This window comes from Pan paniscus, chromosome 1, assembly GCF_029289425.2.
Source record: "Pan paniscus chromosome 1, NHGRI_mPanPan1-v2.0_pri, whole genome shotgun sequence".
In the NCBI taxonomy this organism is placed as follows: domain Eukaryota; kingdom Metazoa; phylum Chordata; class Mammalia; order Primates; family Hominidae; genus Pan; species Pan paniscus.
This window is the reverse complement of record NC_073249.2, coordinates 184,045,544-184,066,393: the sequence shown is the minus strand read 5'-3', so window position 1 is coordinate 184,066,393 and position 20,850 is coordinate 184,045,544. Positions and strand designations below refer to the sequence as shown.

At 49.7% G+C, this 20,850-nt stretch overlaps 1 protein-coding gene across 1 annotated transcript; it reads right to left on the bottom strand.

Moving 5' to 3' along the window:
• Positions 1–1,082: 1,082 nt before the first annotated feature.
• P3H1 (prolyl 3-hydroxylase 1) lies at positions 1,083–20,829 on the bottom strand. Its single transcript, XM_003812872.6, has 15 exons — positions 20,128–20,829; positions 15,945–16,097; positions 12,815–13,004; positions 12,466–12,597; positions 11,397–11,536; positions 9,162–9,251; positions 8,779–8,831; positions 8,483–8,604; positions 6,143–6,270; positions 5,880–5,975; positions 4,875–5,025; positions 2,890–3,007; positions 2,413–2,488; positions 1,962–2,102; positions 1,083–1,561 (listed from the first exon to the last, which is right to left on the bottom strand). Exons 1-15 carry the CDS (start codon positions 20,590–20,592, stop codon positions 1,406–1,408), a joined length of 2,211 nt encoding a protein of 736 aa, XP_003812920.3. The 5' UTR covers positions 20,593–20,829; the 3' UTR covers positions 1,083–1,405.
• Positions 20,830–20,850: the final 21 nt, after the last annotated feature.

Sequence of the window (20,850 nt, the reverse complement as noted above, 5' to 3'; positions counted from 1 at the left end):
CACATCCAATCCATCAGCAATGCCTGTTGGCTCTACTTTAAAAATAGGCCCCCAGACACCCCTGACAATCCACCACTTTCCTTTTTATTTGTTTTTAGAGTTGGGATCTTGCTTTCTTGTGAAGGCTGGAGTGCAGTCGGGCGATCATAGCTCACTGCAGCCTCGAACTTCCAGGCTCAAGCGATCTTCCTGCCTCAGCGTCCAGCTGGGACTACAGGCACGTGACACGTCTCCTGGCTAATGTCACCATACTCTTTCTTGACCAATCTACACCGCCACATTGGCTTCCTTGTTTTTCCTCCACCTTGGACCCTGACTTGTTTTATTTTCTACCTCTAAGGGTTTTACACACACACACACACACACACACACACACAATTTACATGTGTTATCTGTTTCTCCTACAAAATACAAGCTGTATGAAGGTGGGGACTTGTTTTGTTCACTGCCACGTTCCCAGCACCAGGCACTTAGCTGGTGCTCAGTAAATACATATTGATTGATGGAAGAAGTGAACACTCATGTGCAGGTTCCTACACTCAACGCCCTGTGGCATCTGAAGCACAGTAAAAGCTCTGGACCTAGTACCAGGGATGTAGCCAGAGGAGCTGAATCTCCATTTCCAGTGTTTCCTAGAGTGTGTCTTCCTGCACAGGGAGGCCGAGATACAGGACACTGAGGCCAGATGGCAGAGCAGGAAGCATGTGGCTGACATAGGGGTGACGTGCCAGAGCACTGCTGACCGCCGCTCCCTGCCAGAAGAGGATTAACAATAATCCCAACCATTCACCCAGAGCTTTACCGTTTACAAAAGTGTTGTCACATCCGATACTGCATCTGGGCCATACAGCTGCCCCAGAAGGTGAGCAGAGGGAGGACTATGATCCCCATTATACAGATGACAACCCCGAGGTGCTGAAGGTTAAGTGTCTGGCCTGTGGCTGCACAGCAAGTGGTTGAGCCAGGTGCCAAGCCAGGCCTTCTCGTCCCACACCTGCCACTGGGTCCTGCCTAGAGCAATTTTTATCAAGTGAGACCTCTGGGACAGAATGGGCAAATTTCCAATGTCTGAACAAACCAAGTAAAAAAAACCATGAATCATTTATTCTTTGGTTGTCTACACAGACAGTTAAGTACTGTATTGCTGTCATGCAGCGGCCTGTGGAGGCCCCTGGGGGTGGCTGGGCCTGTCTCCTGAGCCCTCAGCCAGATCCAGGGGGTGCGGTGTCTGGTCATGTCCACTCCAAGAGCAGTAGCACCATGTAGAAGGCTGTGAGCAGGGTCCCCTCGGCTGAGTGGCAGACGTAGGCTCACTGCTCTGCAGCCCTGAGGGGCTGGCCAGCTCAGAGTGCAGAAGAGTTCCTCTCCATGGGTCTAGTCACCCATCCATCTGACCTGGACGCTGTCATAGCTCATCCTTGGGCTTCGATTCACTGCCTGAGAGAGACTCTTGTGCAGGTTCGGGGGGGCCCTGCTGGGCATCCAGGGGCTGCTCCTGGGAGAGGTCCATCTCTTCTGGGCTGAAGAGCATCTTCACCAGGTCATCTGCCTGCACCCTGTCCTGCAAGGACAAACCCCTGCCCATTCAGAGAGGCCTCCGCTCCAGACACTCGCTATCTCTCAGCTGCTACTTCCCAGGGGACAAGGAAGGTTCCTTAATGGCCCCAGGCTCATCTCCTTCCCAGCAGGTCCTACTCTCTGGAAAAGGACAGCTGAAGTGGGGCCCAAGGAGGGAACCAAGAACTCAGCATTGCTCCCTGTCTTGACCTCTTTCCCCACCTGGATCCCGTTCACAGCAGGCCCAGGGAGGACAAGGCAATGTGACCATAATGACAGGGCGTTGGAGCTGGTGTCCCAAGTGCTCCTTTCGTGTCTCAGCCACTGGCAATGGGATTTGGGGAAGAGAAAGGCAAACCAAGGGCGCTCTGGGAACGGGTCACCACAGCACCAGCTGCTCTCACCCGCTCGCTGTGTCGAGGGTCCAGGGTGAACCACAGGGCGATGGCACAGCGCTGCCCCCTGGTGACAGCCTTCACTCCATGTGGGTTTTCAGTGCCTGAAGAGAATCCCACGGCTCTTCCACACTGAGGCTGCACCTCTGCCTAAGGGGGACAGAAAGGGAGGGGGGTTGCACAGGACAAAGACTGTAATCCACTCTCAGAAGAGACATGGGCTCATTAGGGCTCACGACCGAGGGCAGCTCTTCAGGTTGGCTTCCCTAAGGCCAGAACTAAAGAGAAAGGGTGACTGGTTAGAGGAGTGATGGACACGTCTCAAAGCCCCTCTAGATGGGGGAAGGGTACCGCCCACTGGGAAGCCCAGTTGGTTATTTTTGTCCACCGCACTTTGGGAACATCAGCTGTAGCAAACAGACTTTTTATCTCCCAGGGACAAGGACAAGGGAGCACTCACCGTCACGGTCTTGGCATCCAGTTCAGTGAAATAAAAGTTTCCGCCATCGAAGTCCCCATTTAGGTAAAGGATGGCGCTGGGAAAGGCAGAGACATCTCATCATGGCCCTTCCCTGCCTCCCTTTCCCCTGAGCCTTCACCTCCAGGTGCTCTCAACCAGCAGCGGGAGGGTGGCTTTGTGTGGGAGGGAAACCTTTAAGAACCTATACTGATGCCGCACAAACTCCACCTTTCCACTCTCCACCCTCGCCTTAGAGTCCCCTGTGCCCACTCACACTACCGTTCTTGTCACACCACGATATGATTCCCTCTTTGCCTATCTTCTTATCCAGCAGGTTTGGGGATAAAGGATTGGACTCTGGGAACAGCTAGCCCCAACCAGTGTGTGTGTGCTAGGGTGGGGTAGTAGAGTGCAGGGCACTGTGGGGCCTCTGAGGAGGGCACAGACCTCCTCACCCTGCACCTGCCTCGCACTCACCTGTAGTCCCGGAACGTGTAGGCTGGGGGCTCTTTGACACACACGAGGGTCTCGGCATTCAGGATGCAGTTGTCCACGTGGACTGGATGACTATCATCCTTCCTCTCTGCCTGGACCTCTGGGGCCAATGTCACACATGTTAGCAAGGGAGCACCTCGGGAGACGGCATAGCTCTCTTCTTGGCAGGGGAGGTGCTTCCCAAAATGTGTTTGAGTCTACGGAATGCCCAATGAACTAGGGGGGTGTCTTTGGCTAAGCCACAAGCCTAGGGGTCAGGACAAGTCTGCAGGCTTCCTAGGACAGTTCTTGGCAGAAGTGAGCAGGGTGTGGCAAGCAGGAATGAAGGGCTCCAACCAAGGGCAGATCCTGGGCAGAATGGCACAACCCTGGTTTGTAGCTGGACTTTACAAAATACAAAGGCCCAGGGAAGTGAGAATGAAGGATCAGGAGGTGGGACGGACGCAGGGCAGAGTGGGTCAGTCCTCCATCAGGACTGCAGGAGATGGGGCTGAGTGGCAGGAAGCGGGGCAGAGAAGAGCTGGCTAGCAAAGGGAAAGCATGAACTTCAGTGGGGCTCTGGGGTGGGGTGGGTGGAGAAACCATGCAGGGAGAAGGTCACGAAAGGGAACAGACCGGGCTCACTGTCAAATGCCAGGCAGACCACGTCTTTCCCCAAAGCAAACCTTGGCATGCTCTGTGTAGGCACCGTCACGTCGTGGTGGGTGCCTCCTTCTCCATTCCCACTTGTCCAGCCAGTCACCAGGTCCTGTCCATCCACCTCCTGCACCTTCCCGGGGCCTCACTTCTCCCTCCTCCCACTGCCACTTCCTGAGTTTAGGGCTTTGCCCTTGTCCACAGAGGTCATTGCTGACCAGCTTCCCTTTTTGGTTTGAAATCTCTCCGCACACACAGCAGCAAAATGAATCCTTTAAAAGTCAAGGCCTCACCACGTCCTTCACTGCTTGATGAGGCCTCCCTGGCCTCCTGGCACCTGTGCCTGTGCTCTCCCACCGGGGGCTTGTGACACACCCAGTTGTGTGTCTGACTGGTCCCTTTGGGTGTGCCCAGATTGTGACAGAATTCCAAACATTCTGAGGCAGAGGAAAGCCCTCTGATCTGTGCCACCTACCAATGGCCGTCACTGCCAGGGGTCTGCTGGAGGCTCCAGTATGACAGAGCCGGCTCTGGGCCACATGGGATCCTTGCAGCACTGGCTGAACCTCTCCCCTTCTTGGACATGCAAAAGGGAATGTGGGTGGGCGAGGGAATGAGGAATAACCTCCAGGCCACTCTCACTTGTAAATCACGAAGCTCTCTCACAAATTTGGTATTTAACAATTAGTAAAAGAGAATCTGCCACATAGCTATGGTTGAGCTAAAGGATAAAAATTCCCTTGAATGTAGCTCTCCAGGATTTGGCACCTTTCTTAGTTCCCCTGACTACCGGCCTGCACAATGCCTCCACTCCTGTGCAAACACCATCCCACCACCCGGAGTACTCCGTAATCGTATTCATCCTGCAAAACTGCCATTGCTTCCTCTGGGAAGCCTTCTTTTTGTTGTTGTTGTTGTTGTTATTATTTTTGGTTTTAACAAGCCCTTCTGTTGAGGGCTGTCTTTCAACAGATGGCAGCGAGGGAGCTGCTCAGCTATGTATGAAACCCTGACCCGGAGGCAGGTCCTCTACGAATGGCTTAGCGCCAGCTTCCCCATGAAAGTGCGTTGTGTGACAAGTGACGGGTGGCCCCCTTTCTGGCTGCACCCCGTTTCCCTCTGGGAAGCCTTCTTGATCCCCAGGTAGGTTGACTATAACTTCCTCCATGCTACTGTGGCATGCATCACACTGGGATGCCACCCATGTGTTTACATTGGTTCCCCAACTGAAGAAAAGGGACCGCATCCTATTCTCTCTGTGTCTTCAGCATCCAGCACAGAGCTGAGGTGCAGCATGCGGGGGCGGGTGCTGCAGGGGTAATGAGGCCCACCTTCGATGGCAGTGCGGCACACCAGATGAGAGTAGGAAAAGTAGAGGGGCGTATCCAGGCGGAAGTAGGACTCCATGATGCGCCGCACCTTCTCCGTCACGTTGTAGTACAGGTGGGCACTCTGCAGAGGAACTTTGCCTTCTTGCCCCAGCTGCCAAGGAGACAGATGGTCAGCTGCCCTCAACGACTGATATGGTTTGGCTCTGTGTCCCTACCCAAATCTTATCTTGTAGTTCCCATAATTCCCATGTGTTGTGGAAGGGACCTGGTGGGAGATGACTGAATAATGGGGGTGGATCTTTCCCGTGCTGTTCTCATAATACTGAATAAGTCTCACGAGATCTGGTGGCTTTAAAAAAATGGGAGTTTGCCTGCAGAAGTTCTCTCTTTGCCTGCTGCCATCCATGTAAGATGTGACTTGCTCCTCTTTGCCTTCCACCATGATTGTGAGGCTTCCCCAGCCACATGGAACTGTAAGTCCAAGTAAACCTCTTTCTTTTGTAAATTGCCCAGTCTCGGGTACGTCTTTATCAGCAGTGTGAAAACGGATTAACACAACGCCCCTCTTTAGGCCGCCAGAGACAATGAATACCAGGCCCATCCCACATCCCCACACCCCCACTGAAGCTGCAGCCTCTGCTGCCCATGCCCAATACCCCTACTATATTCCTCTTCCTCCTGTCCTTCTTATCTCTCTTTATGAGCACACTGTGCATCCTGCACAGAAGCACAGCCCTCTGGAATCAGCCTTTCTAAAGAAAGCATTCTCATAGCTTTGGCGAACAGTCTTATCCTGCTCACTTTGTTTTGATTACACTCGGTCTAACAGGATTCAAAAGTGAACCTCACGCAACATAACTCATCCTAGCTTCCTGGCAACAGGAATGTTGGCAGGTGGACCCTCTTCACCTTTCCTGCCACCAGCCCCAACTCTTCCTCAAAGCCTGAGCTTCCCCCTTCCCCAACCCTTTCTCCACACTCTAGAATGCCCAGTGTTGATCTTACCTTGAGGGCTTTGAAGACAGTGACACCATAGAACTTTTCATTGGGAGTATGTGGGGAGGTCTGACCCCGGTAGCCATCTCCTGAGGTTGCTGCCACCTACAAGGCCCAAAACACAAGGTGATGTTAGCCAGGGCAGCTGAGGGCTTGAGAAGAGGTGGTCAACTGTGGCCAGGAAGAGGAAGGCGAAGGCTACCACCCAAGGGGCACTTGGTGGGGGGATGCTGGACCCTCGGGGGAAGGTGCAGTCACTGGGCTTCCCTTACATTGGTCAGTCTCTGCAGCTCCTGACACTCGTGGTCAGAGATTACGCCGTCCATCACCACCCGCTGGGAACCATTCAGGAGTTTGGAGTTCATGGTGAGACTGATGCCTTCATATAGCAGGGGGCCACCTGCAAAGCAATGACAAAACTCTAGCTAAATCTAGCAGCAGCTAGACCAAAGACTCTCCATTGGATATTGCCTCCTCGTCACAAATAGAAATTCCAGCTGTTTCCTTTTCACCAGCAAAATCTCCCGCTAGGTCATTTTCAAAGGTAGAATAGTCCAGAGGACAGAACATAGAGCTGAAAGATGAGATTCCCAGTCCCAGCTCCATGACCAAATAGCTGCTGGCTTTTGGGCCATGACACACTCTTGAGGAAACATCAGAAACACAATCCTAAAACATGAGCTCGGGAACGAGGAAGAACTGACTTTGACTCCTAGATCCTCCATTGATTAGCTGTGTGACCTTGGCAAGTTACTTAACCTCCCTGAGGTTAATTTTAATTAATTAAAATGTTCTCATCTGTCAAACAGCATCTACCTTATATGTTTGATGCCAGTATAATGTTAAGAACAAGGAAGGCAAGTTAAAAGCTTAGTACAATATTTGGCACATGGTAAGTCCTCAAAAGTTTGGCTACCATGATATCATCATCATTATTCATTTAAAATAAGGATCTTGCAATCTGCATGACTCACCTCTCAGTTATAAGAATCAAGAGAAATAACAAAGTGAAAGTGGTCTGAAAACAAAGGAATGCTGGACAAATTCTTTTCATATGCTAATATTGTTTAATTAACCACTGTTAATTTAAGCAACTATAGGGCAAAGGTCAACATTTCTCTCTTACAGTTCTCATGGTGTTTCTCTGTGCTAGGGACATACTAATACTAGAGACTCAGTTCAACTCCACTTGATAACTGAGGCCTCAGTGTGTACCAGGAACTGTGCCAGACAGAGTGAGAGATGAATCCTAGAAGACAGTACCTGTTCTCTAACAATTATGCAAATAACTAGCATAAGACAGACCATAAATGCCCTAAGAAGTTCAAAAGAAAGGAGGGGACTCCAATCATCTGGGAGGTTAAGAAAGGCTTTACGGCAGGCAGGGCACAGTGGCTTATGCCTGTAATCCCAGCACTTTGGGAGGCCAGGGCGGGCGGATCACAAGGTCAGGAGTTTGAGACCAGCCTGGCCAACATGGTGAAACCCTATCTCTACTAAAAATACAAAAAAATTAGCCAGGCATGGTGCCACATGCCTGTAATCCCAGCTACTTGGGAGGTTGAGGCAGGAGAATTCCTTGATGATCCCGGGATGTAGAGGTTGCAGTGAGCCAAGATTGCACCACTGCACTCCAGCCTGGGCAACAGAGCAAGACTCCGTCTCCAAAAAAAAAAAAAGAAACGCTTTGCAGGGTGTATCTCAGATGCCCTCATGGGCAGGGATGGTGGGAAGCGTACTAGGAGAGCCAGGCATAAACACAGACTGGTGGGCAGTGGGCAGGCTCACGGAACAAAGTGCAGTCCTGTGTGAAGAGACGGTGTAAACAGGACAAGAGTAGAACATTCGGTTAAGGGGCAGGCACGGAGGATGGGTCAGAGGCCAGTGTCTGGAAGACTGGCCTAGCTACCTTGTGTGGGCAGGGGCAAGGACAGGCCAGACGGGGAAAGGGTGGGTGCAGATAGGAGGTGCCAGGGCCTGAAGGAAGCCTGAGGCAATGAAAAACGGAAAAGGCTGGGGAGAGAGCTGAGAAGCACTGCAGAGCAGAGCCACAATCAGTAGGCCTTCCCAGCAGCTTGCAGAAAACGGGCACAGGAGGAAGAGGAGCCAAAGGAGGCCTGAAGGCGTTGAGTCTCAGTAAAGGGACGAATGGTGAAAACCGGGAGAAAACAGTTTGGGAGTGGGGAGACAGGATGAGTTAATACCTATGGAAGTGGACAACACTAGTCACTCATGTTTCTGTGACACAGAAGTCTCATTTCTTTCTTTTCTTTTTTTTTAAAGATGAGGTCTTGCTATATTGCCCAGGCTGGATTCAAACTCCTGGGCTCAAGCGATCCTCCTGCCTCAGCCTGCCGAGTAGCTGGGATTACAGGTGTGCACCACTACATCCTGGAGTCTGATTTCTGAGCCAAAGGATGATTCTCAGTGCTCTTTCCAGCTGAAAGTCCCGCTGGTGAGTTAGGAAGGATGTCCACTGAACTTGCACCCTAAGGGTGGCTGGCTCATGGTGAGCTCTGCAATGCTGGGGTGGAGCGCTGCCTGGCAAATGTGGGGTGACCTGCCTGGCTCCCTGACAACAGCCAGACATGCCCCTATTTCTGTCCTCTCACCTTCCCGGGTCAGTCTGCTCACATCCAGTGACTCCTTGGTCTTCTCTTCCACAAGGGTCTCGATTTCCTTCATAAGGTTCCCAATCTCCTGGGAGATGCGTACGGCTGTTTCCCGTTCTGACCTATGAGCACAGCCGCTCTGAGGACTGCATTCCAGGGCCAGCCCTGGGCTCCACCCCGACTTCCCAAACTGGACCTGCCCACCCCTTGCCAGGAGTTCACATCTGCCTGGGCTCAGGAAGCCTCAAGTGCTTCATCAGACTGATCCAACCATGCAGTTTCTTCAAGGTCCTCACTTCTGTTTCTCTTGCAATCTCTTGGGAATCACTTCTTCTGGAGTCCATGAATCCTAAGTAGGTCAGGAAGAAATGAAAAAGGTAAGATGATCTACTTAATCTTCCAGGTGTCTCAATGCATAAAATAAGGCCCACAGGAGTAATCCAGCTTATCACCCTCTTCCTTTCAGGAGACAAAATGGGAGGTTTCCACATCTAAGTCCCTTCTAGCTGCCCAGTGTTCCCCTTTCATCTGTCTCTCATCCCTGCCTTGCACAGATCCCAGGCTAGGCTCAGCCTCCAGCAAGTTTTCTCTCAGAATCGCACAGTGTTCCCCTCCTCCCCATTCATCTCTCCCGCTCACTCTTTCCCTGCTCCCTTCCGGCTCCTGTACCCTAGCTCACCGGATCCACAAAGGGAATTCCAAAAACATCATAAGCGAAGAAAAGCAGTTCTTTTTCCAGTAGGCTTCGCTGTCGGTACTCCTTGGCACTCTGAGGGTAAAAAAGCAAACAAATCCCCCAGAACTCAGCCCTGTCTTTTAACCTCTGGGAGTTCCCCTCCCTGGCACCCCACAATGATGCTCCCATGTGACCTGAGGCCTCCTCTCCCTACCAATGCTCTCTGTCTGTTCCCCAGTTTGAGACAAAAGTCTAATTTCTGTGTCCTCTGCCTGGCACAAGCAACAGTACCTCTGAGGTACTGGAATAACCAGGCTTTCCTTAAGGGAAAAAGCCCTGCTCCTCCCCCATCCCAACTCCCATTAGTCTCTAGGACAGATAATCTGATGATTCTCAAAAGTGGAAATATTCTTCAAAGAAGGAGAATTCCTTCTTGACTTCTACAGGAGTCCACAAAGCAGGAAAAGGAATCAGGCATTAGGCAACTGACATGTTATTCATTTGATCTTTTATAGCCACATCTGAGGTTGATACTAGTATGCTCATTCTACAGAGGAAGCATCTGAGGCACAGAGGAGATGTACCACTGTCTAAGGTGACACTACAGGACACGGGAGAGCAGCGACCTACAGTCAAACCCAGGTCTTCTGTTATCTTTTTCTTTTTTTTCATAGCAGAATGTGCATTTGGACAGATAAAGCCGGGTCTTTACAGTCCTAAAGCCCATGTGCTTTCTGCTCTGCCACCTGCCTCCTCTCAGACCCTAACCAGACCACACCCCTCCCTGAGGATAAGCAGCTAGAGGGGAGGGCCTGGCACTCTGGGCTTCCCACATGGACTCCCAGGCAAGGCTTACCCAGGGCACGGAAACTGAGTACTTTCCGGGGTCACATCTTTCCCTAGGTGCCCTGCTAATCTCCAAGCAGCAGGAGGAGGAAGGAAGAGAAAAAGGAGACATCAGTTGAAATAAAACATGAGGCAGTTCAAGGAGGAATTAAAGGAGTCAATGAATCCTATGTCATCTACTATATTTACCTAAGAGGAAGAGAGACGTTTTCTCTTCAGGAGTTTACATTACTGGCTTCTGTCACCAAGTGCTATGTTATCTCATTTAACCCTCTCCAATGACCCTATAAGGCTGCTATGAAGCAAACCCCACTTCCATCTTTATTCATTCGATGCTGATTTACTGAGTGTCAGCCATGTGTCTGGAGCTGTGCCTGCACTGGGTCCAAGCAGGGAACAGATTCCGGTCACCACTGACTGGCCACAAGCCACTGCACAAGTTACTTCATCTCTCAGATGCTAACAGTCCTCATCCCTAAAGTGGGAAGAAGAGTGCCAACCTTGCAGGGTGGCTGTGATGATTAAATGAGATGATGGATACAGCCCACCCCGCACAGAGCTTCGCCCGGACAGCGGCTCAACAAATGTTAGTTACCTTCTTTCCAAAAGGGGACTTCTAGTTAAAAATGCTAGATTGGCCACGTGGGTTTATTTCCCCTCACTCCCCTCAGACTCCCCTTAATGGCCATAAGGAAGGCAGGGAAAAGGTATTAACCAAACAAGACAAAAGAGACTGGAAGTGCCATCTTAAAGCCAGATGGTCACCATCTAGTGGCTAAAGAGGACAACTACAATGACAACCCACACAGGAGGGGCAGCAAGAGGCTGTTTCTACTGGAGGCTCTCAGACTCCAGAGCTCGGAAGAAGAGCCTGGGTGTCTCCTTTCAGCGCAGCAGTCTTTGTGTTATATAGATATTTCTCCTGGTTTTGGAGAGAGACAGGGAAAATGCTGAAAGATGGGAGAGAACAAACAATGGCAGGAAGAAGAAGAGATGGGAAAGAAAATGGAGACAGAAAACAGGTGAGCAGAAAAAAAACACCCAGTATTAAGTGAAAAATGATAGCTCTTGGCCAAATAATATCGAGTGTCCAAGTTAGGGGTGCCAAGAGGGGAAAGAATATGCTCACCGCGCAGTTCTGCGGGACTCAGAGAATAGACTTCTGGGCCCAGATAACGTTAATTGAGGCTCCTGTGTACTCCCCACACTCCCTCCCTGTGCTCCCTTCTCCTCTGAATAACAAGCCGAGTGACTGAACTCACATCTGGCCCCGACACTGACATCCGGCCCCTGCCCTGCACGCACAGCGCCGACTCCCCTCTGCTACCCCACTCTTCCGCCCTCAGGTCTGAGTTCAGCTGGCAGCTGTCATAACAGAAGGAAGTCTCTCACCTCACGGGGGCCGATGGATCTGGTGTGTTCTTCTCCAAGCATAGCTGCATAATAGGCCAAATTTTGGTTCATCACCTCGTCATTGGGGAAGAAGAGAAGATAGGTCTTGGCACATTCAACAGCCTGTGTATAATTCCCAACTGCAAAGTGGAAAGAAGAATGGCTGAGAGGAAAGAGTCAAAAGGAAAGGATAAAATCCTAGCACCAGGGACCACTTAGTGTTCAGTCTCCACAAAGCTTGAGGCAATGGCAGCATGACAAGCTGGTGCCTGCTACTTAACATGATGGCCTGATTTCAGGGGCAGGAGTTAAGTAATACACATAGAATGTGTGATTAATTTTAAGGTGAGGTGGTCAATGTCCTCAGGGCTGCCTAACAATGAAACAGAAAAGAATCAGAATTCTCTGCATGCCCACATCTTTTAAGATTCACAAATAATTCCAATACCCCTTAATATTTTGCCTCAATACACTCAATCATTAGATCAATTTCCCTGTCTTCCTACCTTCTTTTTTCTACAGATTTTCAGAAGACAGGGAAGATTACAATAGCAGATTGTCTCTTTGGCAAAATAGTTCTTGTTGATATTTGTTAGTCATCTCAACTCAACTGTAAATATTGTACACTCATCAATATGTTTGTAATGCTTAGCACACAGTAGGGACTCTGCAAAGAGTTGGTTTTCTGGGTATTAATTGGCAGCCCCACAAAAGCATCAGTGCTATACCAGGGAGAGGGCTAGCAAATGTCCTCTGAGCTAGTTTAAACTGTGGCATACCCTTATTTTGCTATTAACTTTAATTCAAAAGCAAAAATAGATGACAAGTTATAGAAGGGACAAGAGATGAGGTCCTAAGTCTCCCTCCCCCAGCTTTTTGGGTTGCTGGTATTGGCTTCCTAGGCCAGTTGTTTATAACAAACTACCCAGGGATCACTTGGCATGGTGCCTCCCATAGCTACTGAAATAAGCCAAACACCTTGAGGAAGTAAGTGGCTGTAATCCCTGCCCACCTTGCCTTTAGCTTCTTAGTTAGCCAGCAGAGAAAGAGGAAGGAAAGTAGGCCTTACTGTTATAGTAGGCAAACTGCAGATAATTATAATGCGATGGGAGGAAGTCTTCAAAGGGCTTCTCTCGACTTGGGTGGGAAGCAAGCTCCGTGACACAGTTCTGCTTACAGTTGAGGACCTGGATGTAATGATCTGAAAGGAATCAAACAGAAGGAATAACTATGAGGTCACTCTTTAGAACTCAAATTCTGGTTAAGATGAACAAATTCAAATGGAAGCAATTTTTCATCAGCTTCTCAGATTTAATAAATTGAGGAATGAGGGTGAAGAGCCCCCATTTATATTATCAGATGGTGACCTTAGAGTCCCAGGAGGCCTGGCTGAAGGTCTGGCTCTGAACTGCACGCACCTGTGATGGCCTGGAAGAGGTCAGCGTTGTACTCAAGGTAGTTGTAGCCATCGTAGTCATAGGGCCCTTCGCAGAGGGCACGGCACTCCTCATAGGCCACAAAGTATTCTTGCAGCGCCGCCTCTAGGTGGGGCACAGCTTCCTGTGGCTGTTCCTCTGAGTAGAGTCGCACTCCCAGTCGAAATTCTTGCTACTGGGAAGAAGGAGCACTCAAATGCAGGCCACAGAGGAGGAACCCTCTCTCCTTGCCCTCAGCCACCTTCACAGGGATCCTAATTTCCTGTTCCTCAGGTTATGGATGGAAAGGGGTGACCTGGGTACCACTATAAAATGAAGGCCTTTTGTAAATGGTCTTTACAAAATATTTAGCTCTGGAAATTTAAAAACATTTAGCTCTTTTTTTCTTTTTTTGAGACAGAGTCTCACTCTGTTGCCCAGACTGGACTGCAGTGGCACAATCTCAGCTCACTGCAACCTCCACCTCCTGGGTTCAAGTGATTCTCTTGCCTCAGCCTCCCTAGTAGCTGGGATTACATTGTGCCCAGCTAATTTTTGTATTTTAGTAAAGACGGGGTTTCACCATGTTGGCCAGGCTGGTCTCCAACTCCTAACCTCAAGCAATCCTCCCAACTCAGCCTCCTAAAGTGCTGGGATTACAGGTGTGAGCCACTGTGCCTGGCCAAAAAACATTTAACTCTTAATCTAGATGAAAGATATCTAGGAGTTCATTATGATTTTCTTGTACTTTTCTTCCCCCCCCCCCCCCAATTAGTGACAGATTCTTGCACTTTTTTTTTTTTTTTTTTTGAGTCGGAGTTTCACTCTTTTTGCCCAGGCTAGAGTCCAATAGTGCGATCTTGGCTCACTGCAACATCCGCCTCCAGGGTTCAAGCAATTCTCCTGCCTCAGCCTCCAGAGTAGCTGGGATTACAGGTATGCGCCACCACGCCTGGCTAATTTTGTGTTTTTAGTAGAGATGGGGTTTTGTCATGTTGGTCTGGCTGGTCTTGAACTGCTGACCTCAGGTGATCTGCCCGCCTCGGCCTCCCGAAGTGCTGGGATTACAGGCATGAGCCACCGTGCCTGGCCTAGGTTCTTGCACTTTTTTGTAGGGCTAACAGTTTTCAAATAAACACAACTTACTTTTTGTTTTGTTTTGTTTTGAGACAGAGTTTTTTTTTGAGACAGACAGCCCAGGCTGGAGGGCAGTGGCATGATCTCAGCTCACTGTAACCTCCACCTCCTGGGTTCAAGTGATTCTAGCGCCTCAGCCTCCTGAGAAGCTGGGATTACAGACATACACCACCACACCTGGTTAATTTTTGTATTTTTAGTAGAGACAGGATTTCACCATGTTGGCCAGGCTGGTCTTGAACTTCTGGCCTCAAGTGATCCACTCACCTCGGCCTCCCAAAGTGCTGGGATTACAGGCATGAGCCACCATGCCCGGCCAACACAACTTACTTTTTTGTGTGTGTGTGATGGAGTCTCTCTCTGTCACCCAGGCTGGAGTGCAGTGGCACAATCTCGGCTCACTGCAACCTCCGCCTCCCGGGTTCAAGCGATTCTTCTGCCTCAGGCTCCTGAGTAGCTGGGAATACAGGCACACACCACCACGCTCAGCTAATTTTTGTATTTTCAGTAGAGACAGGGATTCACCATGTTAGGCAGGACGGTCTCAATCTCCTGACCTTGTGATCCGCCCGCCTTGGCCTTCCAAAGTGCTGGGATGACAGGTGTGACCCACTGCACCTGGCCACAACTTACTTTTAAAAGTCATTCTTTTTTTTTTTTTTTTTTTTGACTGTTGCTCTGTCACCCAGGCTGGAGTGCAGTGGCACAATCTTGGCTCACTGCAACCTCCACCTTCCAGGTTCAAGCTATTCTCCTGCCTCCATGTCAAGTAGCTGGGATTACGGGTGCGTGCCACCATGCCTGGCTAATTTTCGTATTTTTAGTAGAGATGGGGTTTCACCATATTGGCCAGGCTGGTCTCAAACTCCTGACCTCAAGTGATCCACCCACCTCGGCCTCCCAAAGTGCTGGGATTACAGGTGTTAGCCACTGCGCCTGGCCTAAAAGTCATTCTTATATTGTTTCTAACATTCCTATTTTATAATTAAAATGTAAGGAACCGTAAACTCTCTATAAAATGCTATATCATCACAGACAGTCCCTCCTTTGGAACTTTTCCTGCTAAACAAATAGAATGAGAACATTGAGGGATACTGTAACATTTATTGTAGTGAAAATCAAAAACATACATGACCAAAAAAATGTGACTAGTGAATTAATATAGTCTCTGCATAAGATGGACTATCATGCAGCCATAAACAATTATGTTTTCAAATAAAACTGAAGACATGAGAAAAGACTCATGATAATAATGTTAGTTAAAAAATGATGATGGGGCTGGCCGTGGTGGCTCACACCTGTAATCCCAGCACTTTGGGAGCCCAAGGCAGTAGGATCGCTTGAGGCCAGGAGTTTGAAATCAGCCTGGGCAACACAGTGAGACCCCGTCTCTACAAAAAATAAAAACAATAGCTGGGTGTGGTGGTGCATGCCTCTAGTCCCAGCTATTTGTGGGGCTGAGGCGGGAGGATCACTTGAGCCCAGGAGGTCAACGCTGCAGTGAGCTATGATCACACCATTGCACTGCAGCCTGGACAACAAAGTGAGACCCTGCCTCAAAAAAAATAAAAAAGATGATAAAAAATGCATACATGATATAACACCAAATTAGATGAAAAAAATTATATACGGAAGACTTAAAAAATAGGGCAAAATATAAACTGGTTTTCTTAAGGTGGCGGTATTACAAATGATTACTTTTTATTTTATACTTACCTACATTTCTACAATGTTATACAATGAACATTTATTACTTCTGTAATGTAATTAGAAAACAACCTTAGTAATGTCATTTAAAAAAAAACAAAAGAATGCATGCCTGTAGTCCCAACTACTCAGGAGGCCGAGACTAGGGGGTCTCTTGAGTCCAGGAATTTGAGGTTACAGTGAGCTATGATCAAGCCACTGCACTCCAGCCTGGGTGACAGAGCAAGACTCTGTCTCTAAAATAAATTTAAAAAGAAAGAGAGAAAGAAGGGGATGAAGTTTTTTTCACCATATGGGGTTGAGTCTCAAGATCCTTGAAGTCGGCCTCCTTCACTCCAGACATGGTTTGGTAATAGTCTAGGTTCTGCCGCATTTCCATGTGCTCAGGATTGCCCACGAAGAAGGTGTGTGCTGCAGCAACAGCTTTCTCCAACTTGTTGATCTAAGAATGAAGCATGAGAAGGTAGATAATGCTCATATCCAAACTCTGAACGTTTGTGTCCACATGAGCAGTCCACATAAACAGGAAATCCCTGCCTCCCTGAGCCCTCCACTCAGCGTGCCCAGCCCCTGCCAGCCCCAGGAAGCACACCTATTGCAGGAACTACCCACGACAGATTAGGAGCATAGTGCCCTGGGCAGATTTGTAGCTCTTTCCCAAGTCAGATTTAGGGGTTCCCCAGATTACAGGAAGTAGCAATGTTCCATTTTAAAACAAAGGTCATATTGTATGGGGAGTGCTGTGAAAGACTGACTGCCCACATAATATGTTTTCATGCCGGGTGCGGTGGCTCAGGTCTGTAATCCCAGCATTTTTAGAGGCCGAGGCAGGTGGATCACTTGAGCTCAGGAGTTCAAGACCAGTCTGGGCAACATGGTGAAACCCTGTCTTTATGAAAAGTACAAAAATTACATGGTACTATATGCCTGTAGTCCCAGCTACTCTGCAGGCTGAGGTGGGAGGACGCTTGGGCCTGGGAGGCAGAGGTTGCAGTGAGCCAAGATGGTGCCACAGCACTCCAGCTTGGGTGACACAGCAGGACCCTGACTCAAAAAAAAAAAAAATACATATATATATTTCATGAATCAAATGTAATGCCTGAGCTGAAGAAATTCTGTGGCTTCAAGGATTTAGGGGTAGAGAAAAAAGAGCAGCTAATAGACTATGCCTAAGAATTTTCCTAGAAAAAAATTTTTTTTTGCATAAAATAAAATGAAGAATTTTTGAGACATTTAGGGAGAAGGTGGATGGCTAAAAATTCTAAGGTCCTTTACTAAGTCCAGACATAGTATTTTCTGACTCAAAGCTCAGGGCTCACGAGGTTCAAACAAATAGCTCTAAGAAATCTGAGGGGGTGGTCAGGGGCGGTAGCTCATGCCTGTAATCCTAGCACTTTGGGAGGCCAAAGGGGGCAGATCTCTTGAGGTCAGGAGTTTGAGACCAGCCTGGCCAACATGGTGAAACCCTGTCTCTACTAAAAATACAAAAATTAGCTGGGCGTTGTGGCGCACACCCGTAATCCCAGCTTCTTGGGAGGCTGAAGCAGGAGAATCGCTTGAACCCGGGAGGCGGAGGTTACAGCGAGCCGAGATCACAGCACCGTACTCCAGCCTGGGTGACAGAGCGAGACTCTGTCTCAAAAAAAAAAAAAAAAGAAAAAAGAAAAAAAAGAATTCCAAGGGGGAGAAATAGGCTACAGACCACAATGCCCACAGCAATGGACTCCAGCATGTCAAAGTAACACAGGTTTCATATATAGAATCCAACCAAATAAATCACTGATGATCTAGTAATTAACTATGTGGACACTGGTATCAAAGAGACCAGCCGTGGCCAGGCACGGGGGTTCACACCTGTAATCCCAGCACTTTGGGAGGCTGAGGCAGGCGGATCATGAGGTCAGGAGTTTGAGACCAGCGGATCATGAGGTCAGGAGTTTGAGACCAACAATAGCTGGGCGTGGTGGCATGTGCCTGTAATCCCAGCTACTCAGGAGGCTGAGGCAGGAGAATCGCTTGAACCCAGGAGGCGGAGGTTGCAGTGAGCCGAGATCGCACCATTGCACTCTAGCTTGGGCAACAAGAGCGAAACTCCGTCTCAAAAGAAAAGAGGGCTGGGTGCGGTGGCTCACGCCTGTAATCCCAGCACTTTGGGAGGCCGAGGCAGGTGGATCACAAGGTCAGGAGATCCAGACCATCCTGGCCAATATGGTGAAACCCCATCTCTACTAAAAATACAAAAATTAGCCGGGTGTGATGGCACGTGCCTGTAATCCCAGCTACTCGGGAGGCTGAGGTAGGGGAATCACTTGAACCAGAAAACCAGAAGTCAGAGGTTGCAGTAAGCCGAGGTCGCCACTGCACTCCAGCCTGGCAACAGCGAGACTCCATCTCAAAAAAAAAAAAAGAAAGAAAGAAAAGAAAGAAAGAAAGAAAGAAAAGAGACAGGCCAGCAGCACATCTGGGCTTAATGACTCACTGACTGGCTGGGCAGTAGACAAGATACTTAAAGTTTACTTTCTAAACTCAGTTTCCCTAATCTATCATCTGGAGATAGCATTCTCTAGCTATCTCCCAGCATTGTTGAGAGTTCAACGAGATAATATGCAGCCTGTAATACATGGTGCTGGGCACAGATTAAGTGCTCAATAAATTTTAGGTGGTATGATTAATATGCTAAGAAAACTTATTTTCTTATCATTGGTACTAGTAAAGGCACACTAAAGGAGTCAGCCCTGGTTAGGTGACCCAAGGTAAATAACTCCCCATCTCTACCTCAGTTTCTTTAACTGTAAAATTAGAAATTTTCTCAGGTCTGTCCCTTTCATGTAATTACTCTAGCTCTTGTGTCTTTCAGCGCTGCTCCTGCCTTTCTCTGTTCTCCCTCATGTCCTCACTCCTCTCTTCACCCCCAGCCTTCTTTACTCTCTAAGCACTGAGGTACTTAACCTCCTCTCTTGTGGACAAATGTCTGCCTCCTAATCATGTGCCACCACTTTCTCCTTCTTCCAAGGCTCATTCACCATGGCTTCCAGAATAAGCGTTTTAAAACCCAAATCTGAGGATGGCTCCCTGCAGTCCGCAGAATTCTCTTCCAAATCTGGCCTCACTGACTTTTCTAGCCGCCTCTCCTACTACTCCCCACACACATCTCGACATTGCAATCACAACAGTTCATTTTTTTCCTGAATATATCATGCTTTGGTTCTACTTTTCTCTCTATCTGGAGGAGCCTTCTCTCCTCTCCCCCTGGCAATACTTAGGACAGGCTTCAATATTACCTCTTCTTTGAAGTCTAATTTCTCTGAGATAAAGCTAGAGTCTCTCTCCTTCGTGCTCCCACAGCCCTAAGTATATGCCCTTGCAGTAGCCCTTACTACAGTAACTCTTAACAGCAAAGCAAGACAAAGCAAAGACGTTAGTCGAGCATTTAATTACTTGTACAAGAACTGGAATGCAGTAGGTATGCAATACATGTTTATCAAATAGTTTTAGAAAGTGCTATGATGAAGCGACATAACCAAAGACATAACGCAATTATTTTGATTTCAAGTCCAGCGCTCTTCCGAGTAACTAGGAAAAATGACGGGAACTGTGTAGGCAGAATGCTGTGGAGGGGTGGAAATCTGAGGTCCCCAAGAGTCTCTAAGTCTCTCTTTAGATCGAATCGAAGGTCTTTTAAACTACAGATGTAACAGATATAATGCACAACTCTTTCTCCCCCCACCCCCAATACAGTGGGACTAATAACAGCATCTACCTGACAAGATATTGTGAAGATTAGGGCAAATGCGTTAATAAATGCAAACTGCTTAAAATAGTGCCTGGAAGTATGTGCTGGCTATCATCATCATCATCATCGTCACCATCACCACCACCAAACAAGCCTGGAACGCTCCAAGCCCAAGTGTACACTTGGACACACGGCACTCTGGCATTCCGAAAAATACTCATTTTCTTTGTAAATCTGGCAGACTAGCCAGAGGGTCCCCCCCCACAGAAAGGGCCAGGCAGCCCCTGCTGGCGACGTGGCAACCTCACATCCTGAAAGAGAGCTGCTGAATCAAACAGCAGGAAAAGCACCACTGGAAAACCAACCGGAAGGGAGATATTGTAGACCGCTACTAGCTTCTCACTCGGACACTTACAATGACATCAGAATGGGAGACCCAAACTGCCGCTTTAATTCCTTCCAGGAGATTTCCCAGGGAACAAAATGGCCATGAGTTTTGCTTGGCCTGTGCCCTAACCCCAGGCTGGACCTTTGGGGTTAGCATCTGCCCATGCGAACTGGGCGAGGAAGGTCTCCTGCCAGGGAGCAGCTCTCCCCGGCTCCGAGGAGAGCTCCCCAGCCAGGAGGCCACTTTCCCCTCCCTGCGGACACTTCCCCGATCCCCCAAGCTCCTCAGGTCCCCTGCAACACTCCTCTCCCCAGAAGGACCCCGGCCGCCTGGCTCCAGGCAGGTCTGCACCTTGAAGTAGGCGACCTGCAGGTAGTTGTAGGGGCTCCGCTTGCGGAACTCCAGCTCCATCTCTTCGCTGAGCGAGTGGGCGGCCGGTGGCCCGAGGCAGCGGCGCAGGCAGGCGGCGCGACGCAGAAGGCCCCCGAAGAAGCTCAGGTCGCGCAGGGCGGCGGCGCCCGAGGCCTGGGCCGGGCTGGGGGACCAGTCGGGGTCCAGCTCCCACGGGAAGTCGGCGGCACACTGGGTGCGGCAGCGCAGGCGAAGGGCGCGGAGGGCTGCCCGGGAGCGCAGCGCCCGTTCCATGCTCAGGACCACCCCGGGCCAGTCCCCGCGCGCGTAGGCTGCGGTCCCCTCGGCGAAGAGCAGATCAGGCGTCACCATGCCCCATCCTGCCTCGGACTCGACCTCGGCTTGGGAGGCAGCGGCCACGACAGCCAGCAGTGTGGTCAGCAGCTTCAACGCGCGTACCGCCATCGCTCCCTCAGACCTAACGGGACCGCCAGCCACCCGCCACCAAGGCCGGAGTCCTACCCCCGGCGAAAGCCCGCCCCCGGGCGAAGCCCCACCTTCCAAGCTGGGCGGCGCATGCCCACGAGGCTTGCACCGCCTCTTTTCCTTTCAGTCAGCCCGGATCCCCCCACCGGCCCTCAGCGAATCCCGGCGCGTCAGCCGGAGCCCCGCCTCCGAGCTCAGGCCTTGCTCAGTCGAACTGACGCCCAGTAGACAAGAAAG